Source organism: Polyodon spathula, chromosome 3 (genome assembly GCF_017654505.1).
Source record: "Polyodon spathula isolate WHYD16114869_AA chromosome 3, ASM1765450v1, whole genome shotgun sequence".
NCBI lineage: Eukaryota > Metazoa > Chordata > Actinopteri > Acipenseriformes > Polyodontidae > Polyodon > Polyodon spathula.
In genome coordinates this window covers 18015470-18034720 of record NC_054536.1, presented here as the reverse complement: position 1 = coordinate 18034720, position 19251 = coordinate 18015470, and the positions used below count along the sequence as shown (strand labels likewise).

General features: G+C 36.7%; 1 protein-coding gene across 1 annotated transcript; it reads left to right on the top strand.

Moving 5' to 3' along the window:
• Window positions 1–1890: 1890 nt before the first annotated feature.
• On the top strand, window positions 1891–14135 carry LOC121307882 (polymeric immunoglobulin receptor-like). Its single transcript, XM_041240202.1, is given in 10 exon segments — window positions 1891–1954; window positions 2262–2370; window positions 2372–2427; window positions 4731–5063; window positions 5355–5687; window positions 6074–6406; window positions 7651–7765; window positions 8590–8731; window positions 9984–10067; window positions 13638–14135. Coding segments are annotated over 10 exon segments (1707 nt in total). The 3' UTR covers window positions 13776–14135.
• Window positions 14136–19251: the final 5116 nt, after the last annotated feature.

Sequence of the window (19251 nt, the reverse complement as noted above, 5' to 3'; positions counted from 1 at the left end):
TGATGGCAATTTGAATGCACAGAGATATCGTGACGAGATCCTGAGGCGCATTGTCGTGCTATTTATCTGCTGCCATCACCTCATATCTGTATTCCCAGTCATATGAAATCCATAGATTAGGGCCTAATGAATTTATTTCAATTGACTGATTTCCTTATATGAACTGTAGCTCAGTAAAATCTTTGAAATTGTTGCATGTTGCGTTTATATTTTTGTTCAGTGTAATAAATGTTATAATTCAGATGAAAGCTATGGGTTTGTCAAAGATAACGAGAGAGCTGTAGGTTTGTCAGGAAACTCTTCGTCAAAGAAACCAGTCTACAAATACACAGAAAGTCAATTTAGTTCAAATTCAAATGTTTTTATTGGCATGGCAAGTCATACAAGCGTTCAAAGTAGCAAATGTACAGATATATTTACAGTACAGATAGATAGGTCTTGAAATACTGATGTGGTTTAATTATTTAATTGCTGAGAAGTTGTGAACAATCTACACATCTGTCAAAGCAGCTGAATTAGAAATGTTTTAACCGTTGGATCAGTGTTCACATAATCCACAGTTTTTTTGAAAATAGTGAATTTATTCACCAATTTTTTGTCCTTTTCATATCCAGTGGCATTTTAATCATGATTATGTCTGTTTTTGCAGCAACCTGCAGCCTCTCATCAGACAAGGAGGTAAGAGGCTGGGAAGGAGGCTCTGACAGTGTCCTGTGTCGCTATCTGAAGTACAGGGACCATGTTAAGTACTGGTGTAGAGAAAGACTGATGATTCCAAAAGAGATGAAGACAAAGTATCAGTCAATGATGATCAAACCCGGGGAGTATTCACTGTGACTATGAGAAGATTGGAGAAGACAGACAAAGGCTGTGTGGCAGAGCACAGCTCTGCCCTTTAGAAATTGGCAGGGATGGGGTTAAATTCCCCTACCTGCCTGGGTTCATTGTGTTCAGGTGGCTGGGGTTGATTAGATGATTAGTTTAATTAATGATCAATCAACGCCCAGCCACCTGACATAAAAGGAGGCCTCTACTTCTCATTTGGGAGGAGGGAGTTGGGGAAGCAGGTTGGTGTTTTGGGTGTTTTGGGTGTTTTGGGTGTTTTGGGTGTTTTGGGTGTTTTGGGTGTTTTGGGTGTTTTGGGTGTTTTGGGTGTTTTTTTGAACTGCAGACTGTCTCTGGGCCTTTATCCACTCACCAGCCTGCCACAGGCTGGTACTGATGTGCTATAGAATTAAATGGCAACCAAACCGATGAACATGCTTATATTTACATATAAGTGGCTCAAGGTAATAAAAACATTTCCTGGAAATTATAATTAATAAGAGAACAGCTGCAGGTAATTGCTGAATGATTGTTTGGAAGCTGTAATGCAATTATAGGTTATTTATTCTGTAATCAAAGGAATTACCTGAGCATTATTATTTTTTTTAATCAATGTTTAACTGTCTAAGCTCTGGTAAGTGCTATAATTAGTGCTTCTAATGTCTTTTAATTATCCATAAATGAGCACAGAACTCATTCCATACCATTTAGCACATTTCTAGATTGTAAATAACATCCTCAAGTATTAACATTCACACACAAGTCACAGTCTCTGCGTGAAGGGGTGAAGACACCCCCCTCACATGTAAACAGTTTGTTTTTGTAGTTTATTAGTGGAAATATCTAATTTATTTTGTAATGGCACTTGTTTTAATTCACTTCCATATTCTGCAATATACATTTATCATTATTCCACCAATTACATCAATAACAGTATTATCTTTACAGTCCTATTTCCATGTGAGAATGTGACTGAAATTGAGGAAACTGTTGACCTTGATTGGCGGGCCAGCGTATGCTCAGTCTTGTAGAGACTGAGCTAGATTTGAATTCTGTATCCGCCAAATGTATAATCTTGGCTGGGGACTTGCAGTGAGCAATGCACTGGCCTCCAATGTGCTCCAACAGGGTAAAGACTTCTACTGGTCATGCACCCGACAGGTCCAGGTGGACACTACCTAGACTGCGCCTTTACCTCCAGGGTTCAGTAATAAATAAGTGTATTACAAATTGGTACAGACTGCTCCCTCTGGTGTTAATGCTGCTATAAAATGCTGATCTCTGTTGAATTATTTAATATTTTTCACTGCTGTGTTTGCAGGCACCTCCTGGCTGTCAGTGGCCAGTTATACAGTAACCAGTTTGGAAGGAGGATCAGTCAATATCTTGTGTCACTGATGAGTGCTGTTGGGATCATGTAAAATACTGGTGTACAGGGAAAGAATGGAACTCCTGCAAGACAGTAAAATGGACTGATTCCCCACAGAACGCTGCAGGTAAAACTTCAATCACTGACAATAGAACCCAGGGAGTATTTTCTGTGACTGAGGAGGCTGGAGAAGGGGGGTGTAGACAGGTACTGGTGTTACACTTTTGTGACAGGCAGGTAAAACTTTACATTTGCTAAAACTGAATTTCCAATTAAATTTGCTGCGTCTCTGCCCTGGTTTGTATGTGGTATAAATCTTTTTGGATTTCCTGGTTGACTGTAGATGTATCAGCCACTCTCCCCAGCTTTGTGTCGTCTTCAAATTTCACTAGTTTACTTTGGTCAATATGTTTCTAAAATATGCTTCTAAAATATTTAATAAATGAATTAATTCAATATATTTTCTATTCTTGCATGTCAGCAGCAGGTCTTGTGAGGTTGGCAGTCGAAGCAGTGTGAATTCTCCCACAGGAATACAATGGAAGCCAGGGGACTGCATTTTGTTTCTTCTCAGTCAAAAATATTTTGCACCCATCTTATTTGTTGGCATTACCCAAAGCAGTTTGGGCCAAAGTCGATAACTAGTTAATTGTCAACATTTATTAGTTATTGTTGAAAATCGCCAACACTTGTTTCATTTAGAGTTAACCGGTTATTGTCCAATGCCTTGAAACCTCACTTGTAAAAGTTAATGACTTAATTGTATTACACTTAAAGGTACATTCAGTATTCAGTCAATGTAATCATGTAATTCAAAAGTGCAACACTAGTGGCTTCAAAGAGCTTTGCAATTAACATCAGTTTTTTTACACAGCTGGCTACCAAAGCTACATGTACTGTATATAAATAAGCCCCTGCTTGCCCTGACCCTGGGTCTGCCCTTCCTGGGGTTTGTGTGTCTGGGTTGCAGTGAGTGATGCACAGGAACTCAAGATGACACAGTGCCAGGAGCATTTCTCTCAGTGCTGCAGTAAGTGAAAGAAAGTTGCTGTTAGGGAGCTGCCGCCTTTAACTCAGAAATGAAGCTTCTTCTTTTTCTTCTTCTGGCTGCCATTCCAGGTATGATTTTATCCATAATAGCATGTGAAGAATTCTGGTCACTACAGTATAGTTCAATAAAGGATTTCTAATTGCCATTTCTATATGGCTGCTAGATTAAAAGCATTCATGTTTGTTATGTTCAGCTTGTTATGTATATGGACACTGCAGAATAGAGTGACTGCTGCTAATGCAAAGGTTACTACACAAGACTATTTAGCATGACACCTAAAGTTACTGACACTTGTAGTTCCTGAATAGCATTGATGGTTAAGACTTGGAATCCCATCAAAGCATTTTTATTAGTAGTAGTACTCGTGTTAATGTTAGTGTCATTTATTAAAAGTTTCAGAATATATTTTTAACTGAAATGCATTGATAGATCTGGGAATCAGAATCGTCGTCATATAACTTGAATATGTGAATAAAAACATAAGAGGACTTTTCTCGTCTTAAAACAAGGAAGTGATGGACCAAGAAAGGTCCAAAACAGTAAAAAGCAGTAAAAAGATATGCAATCTATAAAAAGGGACATCAGTTTATATGAGATGCTAGTAATGGGAGTAACTTGGTCAAGTCGCTTTCCGATTGCATTGTATTCATTTCTTTTCCTCTTTCCTTTTTATATTGTTTGCAGTCATTCTGTGTGGTTCTTATTGCAATTACTAACATATTATATATTTTATGTTCTGTGTAAGTCTTTGTAAAGGTGCTTTCACTATGAGTCTTTGTTTGTATTTTTATGTGCAATATATATTTATGTACAGACATTTAAATAAGAACAATGCCTGTTCCTCATACTGCTTTATTCTGAGGGAGCAAAAGAGGCAACTCCACTTATTTTCTAGATATCATCACGTGGTGTTTATATGTATATATAAATGTTCCTGTAGACAGTGTAGGAAGTTAGGATCTTTTTAGGCTTTCAAGCCTGTAAATCTTAAAACTTTCAAAAGAATCTCCAGTATTTTGATGTAAATTCAGCTTCAAGATTGGATTTTAAACAAAAATACACATACAGTACAAGTACTAATTCCAGATAATATCAGCCAGTACTTCGATCAGACGATATACTGTACATTAAAGGGTACATAGGACCTTTTTATTTTGTAACAGAGATGGATTTACCAGTGAGCAGGAGGATGATGGGAAATGTAGTTCTGAGAGGTCCACGCTGGTACATATGAAGCCATCTTGAGGCAGGAAATGCAATTTAAAAGTTTAAAAAGAGGTCAAAATGTAAAAAAAAAACACCCCAAAAATCACAAACACAAAACAAAATACACACACCTTATGTAAACAGTTGTTGAAACACATGGGAACATGTAACTCTTATGTACCCTTTAATCCTGTGAATTTAATACACCTGCTGAGCTATACACATCTATTTATGATCTTCAAGTGTTGGATTTGTTTTTTTTCTCTCCTGTATTTGCAGATACATCAAGTCTGTCAACAGAAAGTGCCTTTACTGGCTTGGTGGGAGGATCTGTCAGTGTCCCCTGCCACTATGACGTGAAGTACAGAGACCATGTGAAGTACTGGTGTAAAGGCTATCAATGGACATATTGTGACATTTTGAAACAAACCGACTCTCCCCATACTGCTAGTGATAAAATATCAATCAGTGATGATAGAACTGGAGGAGTGTTCATTGTAACTATGAGAAGACTGGAGAAGAAGGATGCAGCCTGGTACTGGTGTGCTATCAAACTGGGAGGCACAAAAGAAAATGATCAATACTTGTATCTGTACCTAACAGTTACGGAGGGTAAAACATTCTTTAAATAACACTTTTAACAACAAACTGTCAGACCTTGAGGCAGGAAATGCAATTTAAAAGTTTAAAAAGAGGTCAAAATGTAAAAAAAAAAACACCCCAAAAATCACAAACACAAAACAAAATACACACACCTTATGTAAACAGTTGTTGAAACACATGGGAACATGTAACTCTTATGTACCCTTTAATCCTGTGAATTTAATACACCTGCTGAGCTATACACATTTATTTATGATCTTCAAGTGTTGGATTTGTTTTTTTTCTCTCCTGTATTTGCAGATACATCAAGTCTGTCAACAGAAAGTGCCTTTACTGGCTTGGTGGGAGGATCTGTCAGTGTCCCCTGCCACTATGACGTGAAGTACAGAGACCATGTGAAGTACTGGTGTAAAGGCTATCAATGGACATATTGTGACATTTTGAAACAAACCGACTCTCCCCATACTGCTAGTGATAAAATATCAATCAGTGATGATAGAACTGGAGGAGTGTTCATTGTAACTATGAGAAGACTGGAGAAGAAGGATGCAGCCTGGTACTGGTGTGCTATCAAACTGGGAGGCACAAAAGAAAATGATCAATACTTTTATCTGTACCTAACAGTTACGGAGGGTAAAACATTCTTTAAATAACACTTTTAACAACAAACTGTCAGACCTTGTGTGTGTTCGTGGATATATTTTCATCACTGGGTGTTCCAGGATACCATTTTTTTTTAAAAACCAAGATATACCCTTTGGGATGTTGTCTTCAAAGTGACAAGACTTAATGTAGTAATCTAAACACCCTACCTCCACTAAAATGTATCAATCTGATCTTTGCTAACCTAATTTCACTGTATTTATATTGTTTGTAGTAATGGGGGAGAGATTCATGCAGGACTAATAGAGTTAAACAGACCCCTCCCCCAGTGCTTATGAAACATTGCATATAAAGACGAGTACTTATTTCCAATAATGTAACCCTGCTGTCAGTATTAATTGCTGTTGTGTTTGCAGGAACCCCTGCCCTGTCTGTCATAAGTAACTTGATAACGGGAAGTGAAGGAGGATCAGCCAGTGTCTCCTGTCAATATGCTCAGTCCTACACAATGCATGTAAAATACTTGTGCAGAGGGAGAAAATGGGACTCTTGTAAGAGACTAATACAAACTGACACTCCCCAGACAGGAGAAGAGAAGGTATCAATCAGTGATGATCATGCTAAGCTCCCCAGATTCTTTACTGTGACAGTGAGGAGGCTGGAGAAGAAGGATGCAGGCTGGTACTGGTGTGCTGTACAGAAAGGAGGGGCTGCTGAAAAGATTCCACTGTACCTCACAGTTACTGATGGTAAGGAAACATTGATCATATTGGCCTGCAATAGATACATTTTAACAGTGTTGTCTTTGCTCGACTGTTCAAAGTAACTTCTGAATCTTATGTATCATTTCATGTTGATATTACATTGTACTTACAAATGTCTTGTTTTCTGTAGAAACTGGTTTTCAATATAACCAGGTAAACATCTATTATACAAATGTCAAACATATCCACCTTGAATTGGGAGAAGAATCACACCAGTTCAAGTTGTATATTCTGGAAATGCAGTAATTCATACCATGCTGTTTTTTATTTCTATTGTATTATGCATTTACACAGTCATATCTTAATGTACATACATAAGTTTACAGCCACATGCTGTGTAGCTATACAATGGCTGCATTTGTGCTAAAAATGTAAAGTTACTGTAAGATATGCATTTCTGCATATAGTCATATAAAAGCATATGCAAAAAAAGTTAAGAATAAGCATTATCACTTCTGATCCTGAAATTACTGTAGAATACCATGTAACACAAACAAAATGGCAGTTTTCAATAGGCAGGGCTTTAAAGCCACATGGCTGATTTTGAATTTCATGCACCAGATAAATACAGTACTAAGGTGGGTTTATTACTGGGTTTTTCTTGGCTTGAAAAAATGTTTTTTTTTTTTTTTTGCCAGCCTGTAGTCCCTGCTTGAGTTGTCATGCAGATAAACTCTGTAATATATAAAGGTTAACCAGAACCTGACGTGTGGCAGGAAAAATGTGCTTCACTTCTTGCTCAAATAGGGGAGTAGATGCATGGCAGAGACTGTGTGCAAAACTGGCATCTTAAATCGCCATACAAAAAAAGAAAGTTTACACAGCCAATCAAATAATCCCCCAGTACTCCACTCTGGAATTGAATGTAACATTCCACCACCTAGACCAGTACTGGAGCTTCCAGCACGCTCCAAAAAACAAACCCAATCCTTAATAAAAACTAAAAACGTAGATCTTAGTTCAGCATTGTCTCCTCCTAGATTTGATTCAGCTAATCCACAACAAGCTGACTACACCAATCGAGCTGGAGAGACAGCACCAGCAAACTCCCGCACACAGTTACCCATGAACATTATGGTACACTCACTCGTTTGAAAGTGTTATTTTTTCCCCCAAAACTTTCCAAAATATGTTTACCGAGTTATAATTTACTTTTTTACAAGCATATTTAATATCTGCAGTAGCTGCAACAAAAACTATTCCCACCACAATCTCCATGTCAACCATAGATGAATCAACCACCAAACTGAAAACATGGACCCAAAATACAACCGCCATACCGCCAGATAATACCCCAGGAAAGACCACTGGATCCATTACACAAAGACCCGAAACTACCAGCAGGTAATTGTAAAGAGGCAACTTATAATAATCTTTTTTTGGATGCAAATACTGTGGGTTGTTTTTTTATTGTAATGATTTATGACTAACCTTCAATGTTGAGTCTGATTTTTCAAGAATTTCTATTAATAAATAAATGCTAATCATCATTTTTTTTTAATTTATATAGCACCTTTCATGTGCAAGCTCATAGTGCTTCACAACCGTAAAGACTGTCAAAATATATAACATGAAAGCAGAATACCATGCAGTCAAAATTATTCTTGTATTCAACTGGGAGGAATCAGATAGTTACATGTTACCAAAATAAATGACTAGAGTAGTCAGATCTCCTGTACCAGTGCTACCCCATATCATTATACTCTACCAGCTATTCTGTTGGAATTCACAAGAATTCCCACCAATCATTTTGAACAATTGTATTTTGGTTTTCTGGACAGACAAATGCAGCCTTGCTAACTCTCATTTGTTTTACAGTGCTTCATCATACAGTAGCTCTACTCAAGTGCCTCTCATGGTGGCAACTGGGATTCTTGTTTTTTTCTTGGTGATCCCTGTCATTTGCGTAATAAAGTATATTCAGATCAAACAGGGTAAGACACAACTAACTCAATACTGCTTATTTCTTTTGTTGACAAATGTAACATTCACATACTTCTCTATCACTAACCTTTACACAAGTTAAACAATGCAGGTATAATTCACACCAGGGACACACAAAACCAGTCCTCCTGGTTTCTGTTCCAACTATGCTCTAAGTGACTTAATTGAATCAATCGGTTAGTTATGTAACCACAGCTATAAAACCTGTTGGAGGTGGGACCTAGGGTACTTGGTTTGTGTACTCGTGACACGCTCTTTGGAAATTTGTTGAGGGCAAACAATTTAAATCATTTCATTTTCTTTTTAGGTAAAGTGAGAAAGGTGTCTCAGCAAGAGAATGTTGACCAGAGAGTGGACAGCTCCACTGTAAGTTTTTATTTAGACACATTGACAGACTGTTTAATATTATTGTATATTTTGTTTAAACTTATTTCAGTATTTACAAATCTATTTGTTTAATATGTGTGCTGATTCTGAGTAATTAGCTTTAAGAAGTATTTGTCTGGTTGTTTTAAAATAAATCAAAAACACATCTAATTTATTAATGCATTGATTTCAAAACAAGAACTGCCCTTCCCTCACCTTTACAATTGAGTACCAATCAATAGCAATTAGCTTCGCATTGAGCATTTAAACCAATTGGAAGCTAATTTCATCTTAACAGGGCACTGACATTATTACTGCTGTACTGTATTATGGCAATAGACTGACTATGAAAATATTTTTCCAACTGATTTGTCATACAAACATGAACTTATGTTAACCATAACAAGCTTTCACTGTAGAAACTGGGGTATGTTTTACTTTGAGTTTAATCTGGGATAACACCTTGCTCAGGAATACAATTCCACAGTTCACTGCAGAGATGACACATTTATAAGGAAACCAAGGAAAGTAAAAAAAAAAAAAAAAAAAAAAAAAAAAAAAATCAAAAGGATAAAAAGGAAAGATAAATAATCCCTTATAAAATGTAAATTAGTTATTTAGTTTGATCACAACAGGTTCCATATTAAATAACACATTGTTATTGACTGATACTCAATTGTGCAAACAAGGAAAACCAAGGGGCTGCATTGTTTTGTGTTGAGTAATTAACCCATTTTCTTCCATTTAATGAATACTTTCGTAAAGGTAATTATTCAGAAAATACAAGCATATGCCTAGTGTTTAATGTTGAACTAATTGTAATACTACCAGAAGTAGACCTTGGTTGGAATGTATTCACCAAGCATGGGAATATAGTCCCTATTTTGTACATTGTGTTAGTTGACCATGCACCCTATTTTCCACTGTGCTTTGACTTCTTTTTAGGTTTCATGTTTTTTTTTTCTTCTATTCATATTTAACTCAATGTATTTTCAGCACATGTGGCTTCAAACATGGAAGTAGAAAAAACAGCCCATTATTCCTCTTGGAATGATCACCTGCATTCTTGACATTTAAATGTTGATAGACTAAAACTGAAATCCAGCATCAGCTACGGTAAATGATATGGGCAGATATGCACCAGGTGTGAGGCTTTTTCAGGAATATAAATCTGTTCACCTATTTGCACAAGATGTTTCGTGTGAACTCCATCCAGAAACAGAATTTAGTTGTTTCTGCTCTTCTCTCTCAGCCTACAGGACAACTTGCGGGGGAAAAAATCACCTACACTGCCGTGTTGTTTCAGAAGAAAAAGCAAACCACGAGAAAAGAAAAGGTAATATACAAAAGGTATATACACTAACCTTACAGTACAATTGAGACAGGAACTAATGCAAATGCATTTACCCCACTACACAGACTCCTTGCATGTCCACTAAATACTGTATGTTAGTATCCCTGAGTGCGCCTCATTCATATTCATGCAAAATGTTTGAATCAGCCACACATTTTCAGGTTGGTTCCCCAAATACTATGCATATACTACCCCTGGATAAAACTCCAGAGGTATACTTGGTTTACCATTTGAGATTAAAATGACCCACCCCCAGGTGTTCTCCATGTGCAGGCCCGTTGCATGGAGCAATAGTTTATACTTACACAGTGAATGCAAAACCTTTTAGAAGTGATCAAGGATAAAATAGGACCTTCTGTCACTTGGCTTAAGAGAGGAGTGACTAAGGAGGTTATCACAAGAAGAATCCCAGTTCCAGTCATTTAATACAACCATACAAGCACATTTTTGCACAGACTCAAGCTTCTTAATATTGTACTTTTTTAAATAGATACCAGACAAAAGTTACCACTCCTTTAAAGATGTAAAACATTTACAATTTACCGCTCCACCCCTCCCCCCACATGACACATTTCTGAACACCTTCAATATTGACTTGTACTTTCTCAATATCTTACACGTTTTGTTCCTATGCATTAACACTACACTCGCACATAACCCAGCACTAGCCCTGCAAACCCATAGAGTTGTGTTAACTTTCCTTTTCCGGTCTGCTTATATTATCTGAAGATATGCACACCAATGGTGTTGTTTTTGGTTAGTTTATTCACTGTGTCCGCAGGGCCAGCACAGGTTGAAATAGATCCCAGAGTACTTATTTACACACAAAATAAACAAACGAAACAAAAGCCTTAACTCCACTGATGACGCTAAGTAAACTTTGCAAGTTCTAAACTTATGCAATGGAATGGCCAAGCCATTTACCGGTAACAAAACCCACTTGTTACACACAACTTCTCTTTACATCTGCCCACACAGGTCTTCACACAGCCTTTCTACAAACACTTGTGACCTGCTTTTTTACCTGCCTGCTTAATCACAGGCAGGTGTCCCTCATTTCATTAGAGGCAGGTGCTTCTCATCCTATGACGCCCCTGGACTATTTTTTTTTTTCACTCTCCTCTTCCTACTCTGCCACAGATATCTTTTTCCCTTGACAGGTATGTAAACATACCGAAACATTGGGAAGTTGGCTCTTTTCTGAAAAAAACTATTAAGGGTTTTAATTGATTAAAGATTAATCATGCCTGTGGGTGTTGATCAATTAAAAAATCACTGATCGATCAATCTAGTCTGTCCACGTGCTGTAGCAAAAAGCAATGCATGAGAAAGAAATCTAGAAAGATGGCAGAGAATACCAACATTTTGCCATAGCCACATTATTGGGGAGTGCCAAGATCTGGCTGGAAAATACATTTTTCTGACTTTCTGGTGATTGTAAAAGCTCCACGGTAAATGGCAGACTCAGTGGGTCTCCAAGATGATTAACTCTATCAACCATCCAGGCAGGGATCATGTTTAATCTGACCAACCCCCGTCCACAGAGCTTGTTTCAGACCTATTGTAGCTTATGTTGTCCATATTAGGACATTTGTACATCAGACAAAAAAGGAGTCATTATGTGCTCACTCCTCTAAAGCTCTCTCCTCCCTTCGAGTCATGCTCCCTCAGTCATTTTTTCTAGTCTGGAGAGATCTGCCAATAACGAACCCTTTCCAACTTTAACGTTTGAGAGCTGAAAACGGTAATAATAATAATAGCCAAATTATTATTTCCGTGAGGTAATGATTGCAATTGTACATTTCAATGCAAGCAAAGCAAACCCAAATGAACTCTCGTAAAGATGCAAAACATTTGGAGGGGCCTCACTAAAAGAACCAAAAAAATAACCTGGTATCTAAAAAAAGTGAATATAAAAGGCATATCCTTTTATAAATCTTTGCCTCAGAGCTCTGTCTCTCTCCAGGTCTTTCTCTTAGCTGTATTTAAAATCCTAATTTCCTGTACAGTATATCACCGTTAACCCTTCCACCCCTCCCCCCATACCACACATTTCTGAGCACCTTCAACACTTTAATATTGACTTGCACTTTTGACTTACACTTTCTGAAAATATCTTACGCATTTTGTTCTTCTGCAATAACACTCACACATAACCAAGCACTAGCCCTGCAATCGCATAGAGTTGTGTGAACTTTCCTTTTCCGGTCTGCTGCTTATATTATCTGAAACAACACCAACATGTGCACCCCATCCTTATAAATATAGCTGTTGCAGCTGTTGAGTTTAAAACATGAAATAAAAAAAAAATTGCACCTTCAAAATGTTTGGTTAATTTGCAATTTTAATATTTACCCAGTGTGAAATGGCTAAAATCAAGCAAACATGTTAAAGTCACTTTTACATGTACTCTATTATTAAGCTTACAAACCCATTTTGCACGCACACATGCATCGTTCACCAAACATTGAAATCCCTGTCTGGTTTCATAGTGAAAATCTTGACATTGGGTTTATTTGGCAGAACTTTATATACCAGTTCATAATTGGGGGCTAGTGTTTTAGCTCTACATTAATAATAATAATAATAATAATAATAATAATAAATAATAATAATAATAATAATAATAATAATAATAATAAAAGGGTCCACAATTGTGAAAGTGGCTCAATAGGATCAGTAACAAGAAAGGATAAATTATTAGACACAGTTATGCTTCACGTTTAATATCAGTTACTAAAATGTAATCCTTATTCGAAAAGAAAGCCACAACAGGAAATAAGGCCATTCTCTGCTATGAGGGTAGAAAAATAGTGCCAGAATGCCTGTTCAAAGTAACAAGCAAACAACTTTATATAAAACTATTTTTATCAACAACCCAATTTTGAATTAAAATATACCATGAACAGAAAACAATAGATGCACACAGACTGAATAAATGTTTATAATTATTGCACTTTTAATATTCCAAAAACAAAACAAAAAAAAAAAACATACATTTGACAAAAGGTCCCCCTTTTACAATTTAACAGTACTATTAAAACACTTGGTTCAAAATCTTGCTTTTTGTAATTGGTCTTAACTTGATTTAAAATGATTTTTAAGGTTAAATTGAATGACCCTTAAACCATGTAATAGAAAAAAGTCAAATAATAGATTAATAAAGAAATGCACGATATAAACAAATGGACAAATCAAAATAAATGACTGATAGTGGAAAGGCTTTGCTCTAAATCTGGGGTGAATTCCCAGAGGTTCAGGGGAAAGAGATTGGGGAAGTGGAACTGACATCTGGTGGTGGTGGGCAGGAAGGGCAGCTTGAAAACAAAGCAGACAGCTTGCTAAAAAGAAACTGTGGATAATATAACAGACAGGGGAGAAGAGTAAATTAGCAGGTGACAATCAGAACCGCAGCAAGGCTTTCCCTGACCCGGTTCTGTGTTGTGCAGGTGAGAGCTGTGATGGATCTGCCCTTCCCTGATGTAGACGGTCATTAAGAGAGTGAATGTATTGACCTTTACACACACAGTCGATAACTATCTTCTCTTTCAGCCCTATCAGATACCTGGAGAGGCCACTATGTACGCCACACTGGCATTCCAGAAAAGGGATTCACCTGCAGGAGATACGCCTTCTGACGCTGCCTCCCCTCTCTATGCAGCTGTTGTTAAAAGACCCAACCGCCCCTGAGAAGTGCTTCCAGACTGTCTTGCATCAATAAACCTGTACAATGCTAACTTGATAATACAAAAAAGATGAAAACTGATAATCCACACATTCTAGGACTTACACACTTGTGGAATTTAAAACAGAATTGCAAATGGCGGCAACATTTTAAAAAATTGCCTAAACACACAAAAAACCCAGAAAAATATGGCAATGACCATAAGTATTTCGTTTTGGAAAACTGCAAAGGAAAGAAAGTACAAATGTGGAAATACTGTCAAGTAACAGTGTGACAGAAAAAAAAATGTCCAAGCATTCTGGAAATAAACCGAAAACAATAACTTCATACAGTATATAAAAAGCGAAAGCCCCGGGGGGGGGGGGGAAGAAAAACATATTTTCATGATTGTTTAGCATAAACAGTCAAAAATGTAAATCTGCATTTTTGTGTTTATTTCATTGTTTTAATGTAAAACACCTTTTCCCGTGTTTGACTCCTGCAACGCATAAATGCATAAATAAAAAATATATTTCAAAATGTGTTTAAGTATATTTTTTTAATATAGTGTGGAATATATTTAGGGCTTCTGTTCTTGGTTTTTTAAATGCTATTTTCATTTCAGTGCTTATTTTGAGATAGTATCGATTTTTTTCCCCAGGGCTTTCGCTTTTTATATACTGTATGAAGTTATTGTTTTCGTTTTTTTTCCAGAATGCTTGGACTTTTTTTTCTGTCACACTGTTACTTGACAGTATTTCCACATTAAATCTTCCAATAGAAATACAGGAGTTTGCTGCCACTCAGTAGTTGGGGTGGGTTTAAAGCATGGGGAATGAATACATGTGAGATATGTTAGGAAGGTGGAACACTGCCCAACTGCATTGGGAAAGTTTTTTTTTTGCTTTTTGTAGGTACATTTATTTATTTATCTTCATGAGGAAAGTGTTCAAGTCATGAATTGAGTAACCATTTCCAGTGTTCTTGCAGTGTTTATTGGATATACACCTATTTCATTTGTTTTGTCGGTTGTTATCGATTTTAAAACCAAAAATCAGAAGCCTAAACATATTACAATATATTTCAAAAGAAATTAGGGGGAGGGTCTGCCCCTCAGCTAAATATTTTTGGCAAACTAATCCTATAAAACGTGAGCCCACATTTCACAAAATGCTTTCACTCCAAACTCCTTTGCAGCTGTATCAACCTTCCAGGTGGTTGAAGGCCCTATATAACGCGTCCTTGGTTGATCTCAGATCGAGCTTGAGATATACACCTCAATTGAGGATCCTAGGACAGACTGTCTAATCATTCCATACTCCCATAGCCCATTGCACATATCAAGTGGTGTCTTGTTCTTTGCATTTACCATAACTAGATGATCTGCTGTGATTGGCTCAATGTTTCAATGTTGATAGGTGACCTTTTCAGGTTGCAGGTCAAACGGAAGAATATTCAAACATCCTGTTAATATAAAGGTCTCGGGACTGCACTAGAATGTTACCCGCCCCATGTTGAATCTCCTTATAGCACCTCAATGGCTTTTTTTTGTCCTGGTGAAATTATTTTTAGATTAAATCTAAGAGTTTTTGCGAATAAACTTGTTTCCCTTAATTCAGTTTCAGTCTCAGTATCTGCTTCCTCATTAAAAGCGTAAAGCAGTAACTGTCAAAGGTCACATACTTAGTTGCTGGCCTCGGCCTAAGTTGCTATTCATTTTATTACAAAGTGGTTTGCAGTGCGCAGGTGTAGAGGAGATGTAGTGGTCAGTAATAACAAACCCAACAACAGTTCAATGGTGAAAAACTAAGCTTTATTATTTTCTTAAATAATAATACTGGCTATACCCAGTGATGTGTAAAGCCAGTCAAAATAATAACATAATAATTCAGTCCCAAAATAATAACAGTAATCACAAAAAACACAAACATGATCACAATTCCAGAGTGAGGGCTATTAGTGTAAGTGGTGATTTACAGGTTTACACGTGCACAATGGTGCAGTGTAGTCCAGGTTTATTTGCTGGCTGTTTAGCTACAGCTTCCAGAGTTTAGCCTTCTATAAATGACAAACGTGACAGTTTAATAGAGAGACAAAACAAAACGCAAAAACTCATGGTCTCTTTTTACAACAGTACGTCCTTTACACGTCTTTCCATAAGCATAACAATGGACCAGATCGCTTTGCCACATCCCCTGATATACCATCAGTCACGCCCCCTTTGGTAGTGAGTGCAATCATGTCTCCTCCAATCCACGACTGACACATCGTCCACCACATTAAGGTGTTAACTTCTGGTATTGTGACTTTGCCTCCTTTCTGGATGGCCACCTTCCGACTGACCCTGAAATGAACTGCCAAACCATCCAGTCCGGGGCACACTGTTCCTGTTATACAGTGCCTCACAGGTCGGGAAGGAGATTGCTGACTCTGATTCATTTGCTGTCTGTCACATACTTGCAGTGATTGATTGCAGTGGTGATTTACAGGTTTACACGTGCACAATGGTGCAGTGTAGTCCAGGTTTATTTGCTGGCTGTTTAGCTACAGCTTCCAGAGTTTAGCCTTCTATAAATGACAAACGTGACAGTTTAATAGAGAGACAAAACAAAACGCAAAAACTCATGGTCTCTTTTTACAACAGTACGTCCTTTACACGTCTTTCCGTAAGCATAACAATGGACCAGATCGCTTTGCCACATCCCCTGATGTACCCTCAGTCACGCCCCCTTTGGTAGCGAGTGCAATCACGTCTCCTCCAATCCATGACTGACACATTGTCCACCACATTAAGGTGTTAACTTCTGGTATTGTGACTCTGCCTCCTTTCTGGATGGCCAACTTCCGACTGACCCTGAAATGAACTGCCAAACCATCCAGTCCGGGGCACACTGTTCCTGTTATACAGTGCCTCACAGGTCGGGAAGGAGATTGCTGACTCTGATTCATTTGCTGTCTGTCACATACTTGCAGTAATTTTATTATTATTATTATTATTATTATTATTATTATTATTATTATTATTATTATTATTATTATTATTATCAACATCACACCTATTTTATTGATTGCTATAGCAGCTGAATTGTTAAAGCTTTTGTGATTTTGTAAGTATTCAATGATTCTTGATGCAAACTTGATGACCCTCCTCCCCATAGCTCTTACCTTGATCTGGCACCCATATAGGATAAAAATGAGTGAAAGGAAAATTACATTTTTTCAGATAGAATATAAAAGTTAGAAAAATTCTGCTTGGCAAGGAGTATGTTGATGTATACAGCAAAGCCAGCAGGCACACTGAACTCACCAAACATGAGAAAGAACGTTACAATTGTGGCCTACTGTCAAATTATTATTACAATTTCTTTATTTGGCAGACACCTTTGTCTAAGGTGACTTACAGGTGCTACAGAGCAGCACAGTGTTACAAGGCAATATTAATATTTAAATACAGTATAGTTTACAGTAGTAAAGGTATGACACCTAGTGTCAAAATGTTTTTATGACCCCATCTTTAATTGATTTATGACCCGCAAGTTGATTTATGACCTCTAAGCCCCTCCCACATCCGGTGACGTGTTTTATCCCTCCCATATCCGGTGACGTGTTTTATGTTTGACAGGATCAGAGCACCCCCTCAGCCATCATTACGTCGGCCATTTTGTTATGCCATGCGGGCCCTCTGTTGATTTTAATACGACTATTTTTATATAGAGTGATTTTGTGTGAGTACTAATAGTTAAATATACATATATTAGTATACAATACTAATAGTTAATATACATTTTATTATGGAGTGGTTTACTTTGTTTTTTAAGATGTATGGAGTAGTGCTTGTGTTAACCGGGTCATGGTTCCCTTAAAACATTTACAGTGAAAAAAAAACAAAAAACAAACAAAAAAAACCCAAAAAACTAACTGAGTACCTGAGAGAGAGAGAGAGAGAGAGAGAGAGAGAGAGAGAGAGAGAGAGAGAGAGAGAGAGAGAGAGAGGCGTTCCTAAAAAACATAAAATAACAGGATTTATAATTATACAGCATTTTACACCTATCTCAAATGATAACTAATTTGTTAAACACACACACACACACACACACACACACACACACAGCATCTAGGCCCCTATAACAGGAAAAAAAATCATCTTTATATTTTGTGTTTAAATGAAACAAAAAAGACTCTTAAGATATGTATAAAAACAAAAACACTATATTCTTATCTAAATCTACATATTAATTTTATTGAAGACAATGAGGGTTACCCCCGCAATTTGACTCACAATGCCTTTTTCAATGTCTGCCTTGGTAAAGTTAACCACTATGAAAATAAAAGGTTTAAATATTTGTTACAAACCTCTTAAATAATAATAAAAATAATAAATTACATTAAAAGTGTAAAATAAAGTAACATACAATTGATCCTTAAAGAATCTAGAGCAGTTTGTAAATATGGGTGTTTTAAAGAAAGCTTGAGAAACGTCTTTGCAGGTCAATGATCTTTCCAAAATGAAAAGGGTTGCTTTTTTGGCCTTTTGCTAGATCATACGTAACTAAAAAATGGTTCCTCTCCCGACCCCCCCACCCCCAGACAAATATTTTGGTACTAAAAAAACGATCGATCTTAAAATGAAGGGTTGATGTGTATTGAATAGACTTGTCCCATGCGTAAGTGTTGACATCCCTTCGCTGAAAAAATATTCATAGCAGGATGTGTTATTTACCCAGACGTGTTGAAATTTTCTTCTGTAAACTATGATCAAGGTTTTTTTTTTTTTTTTTTATTGTACCAAGCAGGATGCAGGCGGGTCGTGTAGACTCTAGACAAACATGCTGGGACACGTCTGAAAAGGCGGGACCCAGATTCTCGTTGCAAATATTAAACTAAAGGTTTTATGTATATATATATATATATATATATATATATATATATATATATATATATATATATATATATATATATATATAAAACATAGGTTGCGCTTATTTCGAAAATAGTAATGCTTGTGTATTTTTTTAAGGGCTGACGCCTTAGAAAAATAAGCATCTATTTATAACAGACCCGGCCATGTGTTAAAAAGATGTGAAGTTTCCCATTGAATAACCTTCAATGATGCTGCTTTAGTTTACAAATTAATTCTTAAAAACTATTGGATGTTTGGTACCATTAAAGAGATTTTTTTTTAAAAATTAATAGAACATACCCGATTTTATTTTGGCTACCTTTGAAATATTAGTTGTTTGTTTTTTGTTAACTGTTTTGGTTATAAAAAGGTTCTGTTTGCTCAGATATAACATTGAGAGTTGGTTTTAATACAGTAACATCCAAAAAGCTGTTTTTAGGAACGCTACTTTGAAAAATGAATGAAGTTACACCAAAACTGTTCTAGAAATTCATTAATCATACTTAAAAAACAACACATTTCAAACAAAGACCGTAAGTCAAAAATAACCATACAGATATTACAAGAAAACTTCATTCGTTTTTTCAAACTAGATTCTATTG